This window comes from Myripristis murdjan, chromosome 11 (assembly GCF_902150065.1).
Source record: "Myripristis murdjan chromosome 11, fMyrMur1.1, whole genome shotgun sequence".
NCBI classification, from domain to species: domain Eukaryota; kingdom Metazoa; phylum Chordata; class Actinopteri; order Holocentriformes; family Holocentridae; genus Myripristis; species Myripristis murdjan.
The window spans coordinates 1,256,259-1,261,258 of record NC_043990.1 but is presented as its reverse complement, the minus strand read 5'-3'; the positions used below and the strand labels follow the sequence as shown (position 1 = coordinate 1,261,258).

At 49.1% G+C, this 5,000-nt stretch overlaps 1 protein-coding gene across 1 annotated transcript in view; it reads left to right on the top strand.

The window, feature by feature from the left end:
• LOC115367859 (phosphatidylinositol 4-kinase beta-like) overlaps positions 1-5,000 on the top strand; it is a 30,756-nt gene that overhangs the window by 22,233 nt on the left and 3,523 nt on the right. Inside the window, exons 5-12 of the mRNA XM_030063819.1 lie at positions 1,692-1,919; positions 2,107-2,385; positions 2,862-2,971; positions 3,208-3,312; positions 3,989-4,112; positions 4,273-4,386; positions 4,623-4,774; positions 4,921-4,940. Coding sequence (XP_029919679.1) covers positions 1,692-1,919; positions 2,107-2,385; positions 2,862-2,971; positions 3,208-3,312; positions 3,989-4,112; positions 4,273-4,386; positions 4,623-4,774; positions 4,921-4,940 — 1,132 coding nt within the window. The remainder of the gene's footprint in view (positions 1-1,691; positions 1,920-2,106; positions 2,386-2,861; positions 2,972-3,207; positions 3,313-3,988; positions 4,113-4,272; positions 4,387-4,622; positions 4,775-4,920; positions 4,941-5,000) is intronic.

The window sequence follows — 5,000 nt, the reverse complement described above, 5'->3', positions numbered from 1 at the left end:
CATCTCATCATTTCATCACTTCATTTCTTCATCTCTTCATCACTTCATCTCCTCACCACTTCATCTCTTCATCACTTCATCTCCTCATCACTTCATCTCCTCATCACTTCATCTCCTCATCACTTCATCTCCTCATCACTTCATCTCTTCACCACTTCATCTCTTCACTTCATCTCCTCATCACTTCATCTCCTCATCACATCATCTCTTCATCACTTCATCTCCTCATCACATCATCTCTTCATCTCCTCATCACTTCATCTCCTCATCACATCATCTCTTCATCACTTCATCTCCTCATCACATCATCTCTTCATCACTTCATCACTTCATCTCATCATTTCATCACTTCATCTCCTCATCACTTCATCTCTTCATCACTTCATCTCATCATTTCATCACTTCATTTCTTCATCTCTTCATCACTTCATCTCCTCATCACTTCATCTCTTCATCACTTCATCTCCTCATCACTTCATCATTTCATCACTTCATCTCCTCATCACTTCATCACTTCATCTCTTCATCTCCTCATCACTTCATCTCCTCATCACTTCATCTCTTCATCTCTTCATCTCCTCATCACTTCATCTCTTCATCACTTCATCTCTTCATCTCTTCATCACTTCATCTCCTCATCACTTCATCAAAAAAAGTTTTTAAATACAAGAAAATGATATTTGTAGGGGCTGAAACGGTCTGAAGGTCAGCCAGCTGGGGCTTGTCAACAAAGGTCATGTGACTCAGCAGCAGCGTGCTGATTGGACGGAGTTTAGAGTTTCCAAACTCTCCAAACTGACACACAGGCCTGGATTTCCTGGATTATGGATCAGATTCTCAGTGACCTTTGACCCGGTCACCTGGCTCTCATTCTCTCACTTTGATGAACTTTATTTATATATTTATTCATATTTTTATTTGTTTCATCATTTGTGTTTTTTTGATCTGCTGCCTTGCTCAAGAGCATCTCTGCAACCGAACCCGTCGTACAGCTGTCTCCATGGCAACAAGACACTGGGAGAGCTGGTGGTTTGGACTGGGGAACAGATGCAGCCACACTGCCCCCTGGTGGGAAAGCAGGTGTACTGCAGCTCAATCACAGCCTCTTTGATAAATAATAAAACAAAACAAATTTTAAAAAAATATAATTACATGCAATTTTTTAAAAAACAAAAACAACATGTGGGGCGGGGAGCGTGCTCGTGTTAGCCTACTTGATGAGGGTGTTCAGGAGAAGATGTCTTAGTTTGGGTTCATTATGGAACCGTCCAGGTGTCATAATTTATCAAATAAACTGGAGGAGCCGAGATTAAAACATCACGTTCAAATAATCCCTGCTGCAGATTTTTGTGTAGAGTGACGTGACCCTTTGGAGCCTGACAAAACAGGTGATGGGTAAATTACCAAAAAAAAAAAAAAAAATGGGGGGGGGGGGCAAAAATAAAATATATAAAACATGGAAAAAATTAGGGGAAAAAATAGAAAAATTGGAAAAAATAGCTTAAAAATGAGCCAAACCCTCTAACCTCTAACCATAATCAAAAAAGACAAGAGGAATATCTTTGTAATTATTAAAATGCTATTTCAAGTCAAATCAGTGATCGATGTCCAATTTTCTCTGAGTAACACTCTCTCTCTCTCTCTCTCTCTCTCTCTCTCTCTCTCTCTCTCCCTGCCTGTCTCTCTCCCAGCCGGAGCGGCTGCGTCCTCAGCGGGACTTTGTAAAGTCTCTGATGGGCATCGGGAAGCGGCTGGCGACTCTTCCCACCAAGGAGCAGAAGACGCAGCGGCTGATCTCAGAGCTGTCGCTGCTCAACCACAAACTGCCGGCCCGCGTGTGGCTGCCGAGCGCCGGCGACCAGCACCACGTCGCCCGCATCCCACACACACAGGCCGTGGTGCTCAACTCCAAGGACAAGGTGCGCGCGCACACACACACACACACACACACACACACACACACACACACACACACACACACACACACACAGTAGAATCCATCTCCACTGGGATTTCAAAATAAAGTTCTGTGGTTTTTGAAGAGAGGAGTTAAACAGGATGAAGGAAGAAACAAACTGATTTTCTCAGTTTTCTGTTTCCTCTCAGGCTCCTTACATCATCTACGTGGAGGTCCTGGAGTGCCAGAGCTTCGAGACGTCGCCCGTCCCCGCCCGCATCCCGGAGACCCGGATCCGCTCGGCCCGCTCGGCCGAGAACCTGGACTGCGGCGCCGCCGGGAGCGGAGGCGGCAGCGGCGGCTCCGGGAGCTCCGGCGGCGGCGGGATGACGGCGGAGCACCGAGCCGGAAGCTTCTCCACCGTCCCGAACTACGACAACGACGACGAGGCCTGGGCCACCGACGACATCGGACAGCTGCAGGTGGAGGTGAGACAGAGGAGCAGAGCCCCGCCCACCAGGCGGATCAGACAGCCGGGGCCCCGCCCACCTCAATACAACCAGTCTCTTTTTTTTTTTTTTTTTTTTTTTTTTGTTCCAACTTTGAAACCTCAGAAATTTGACTTTCAGCAATATGAGAAAAAAATGACCAAATTGCAAAAAATAAATAAATAAATAAATAAATGAAAATACTGGGACATTTGTAAAAAAATAATAAATTGATAAATAAATTAAATTTGTTTTAGAGGCAGGAAAACAGGTGATGGGCCATCTGAAATAAATATAAAATCTTTAAGTTTTTTCATCTTTTTGACTTAAACTGATCTGTTCACTGGATACAGAGGAGATGATGTAACCCCCTGTGTGTGTGTGCGTGTGTGTGTGTGTGTGTGTGTGTGTGTGTGTGTGTGTGTGTGCGTGTGTGTGTGTGTGTGTGTGTGTGTGTGTGTGTGTGTGTGTGGCAGCTGGCTGAGGCTCAGACCAGCAGCAGTGACAACATCAGTCAGTTCTCGGTGGACAGCATCACGAGTCTGGAGAGCAAGGAGCCGGTGTTCATCGCTGCTGGAGACATCAGGTACACACACACACACACACACACACACACACACACACACACTGCAAACAGAAACAAGATTATCTTCTGTTACATTACAAGTTTTCCCACTTCCTTACTCAAAGCGGCGGCACTGTGGGCGACTAAACAGATTTGCATTTTCATGGGTTAAACATCAATAATCAGTCGTATTAAATATGATCTCTCCCGGTGGCGTCGGGGTTTTGCTGAGGACTTCCTGGCGTTTTGTCTTGCAGACGGCGTCTGTCGGAGAACCTGGCGCACACGCCCACGGCGTTCCGGCGGGACCCCGAGGACCCGTCCGCCGTCGCCCTCAAGGAACCCTGGGAGGAGAAAGTCAGGTGAGGACCGCCGCCTCGCCGCTCGCCGCCTCGCCGCTCGCCGCCTCGCTCTGCCTCACGTTTAAACTGTGAAACTGCAAAACCAGCAGGGAGGAGCAAACGGGCGAGAGCTGAGCTTCATTAATGTGCAAGACATTAATGAAGAGAGGATCCAAGATAATCTGAAACCTAACTCACCTGGAATCAGGAAAAAAGACAGAAATCCAGAAAACTACATTTATAATTATTACAAACATATTTAAAGTTAAGTTACAGAAAAAAAAAACTTTCTTGGCTCATTTTCTAAAGGTTTCTCTCTTGCGTCCAGGTGTGTGTTGTGACTGGTGTCCAGGTGTGTGTCCAGGTGTGTGTTGTGACTGGTGTCCAGGTGTGTGTCCTGGTGTGTGTTGTGACTCGTCTCCAGGTGTGTGTTGTGACTGGTGTCCAGGTGTGTGTCCAGGTGTGTGTTGTGACTGGTGTCCTGGTGTGTGTTGTGACTCGTCTCCAGGTGTGTGTCCAGGTGTGTGTTGTGACTGGTGCCCAGGTGTGTGTTGTGACTCGTCTCCAGGTGTGTGTCCAGGTGTGTGTTGTGACTGGTGTCCAGGTGTGTCATGTGACTGGTGTCCAGGTGTGTGTTGTGACTCGTCTCCAGGTGTGTGTCCTGGTAGTGAGGTGTGTTGTGCTGCTGTCCCTGCAGGCGGATCAGGGAGGCGTCTCCGTACGGTCACCTGCCCAACTGGAGGCTGCTGTCCGTCATCGTTAAGTGTGGAGACGACCTGAGACAGGAGCTGCTGGCCTACCAGGTGCTGAGCCAGCTGCAGGTAGGGCCGCCGCCCACGCCCACGGCACACACACACCTGTGCTTCTCTGTACCCTCACAGCTCTCATCACGACTACACCTGCTCACACGTAGAAGCAATGTTGTGGTTTCACCTTGTGTCGTGTGTGTGTGTGTGTGTGTGTGTGTGTGTGTGTGTGCAGTCGATCTGGCAGCAGGAGCGCGTTCCCCTGTGGATTAAACCCTATAAGATCCTGGTGATGTCCTCGGACAGCGGCATGATCGAGCCCGTCCTCAACGCCGTCTCGCTGCACCAGGTGAGCTCTGAAACACACCTGAGCAGAGGGGATTGTGGGAGATGAATGCTGTGCGTGCGGTGTGTGCGTGATGTTTTAATCTCAGCACTTTGACACCTGGACAGGTACGTAATGAGCACAAACCAAAAGGTGTGGGGCTCAGGTGGGGCTCAGGTGGGGCTCAGGTGGGGCTCAGGTGAGGGTCTGGTGGAGACCTGGAGCCTCATCAAAGTGTTTTTCTTGTGTTTTCCCGTCAGGTGCGTAAGCAGAGCCAGCTCTCCCTGCTGGATTACTTCCTGCAGGAACACGGCAGCTACACCACCGAGGCCTTCCTCACCGCGCAGAGGAACTTCGTCCAGAGCTGCGCCGGCTACAGCCTCATCTGCTACCTGCTGCAGGTCAAAGACAGGTGAGCACTGAGACAGGTGAGCAGTGCCTCATGACACCTGAGACAGGTGAGCAGTGCCTCATGACACCTGAGACAGGTGAGCACTGCCTCATAACACCTGAGACAGGTGAGCACCGCCTCATAACACCTGAGACAGGTGAGCACAGCCTCATAACACCTGAGACAGGTGAGAGACAGGTGAGAGACAGGTGAGAGACAGGTGAGCACCGCTGCGTTCTGTCAGTTA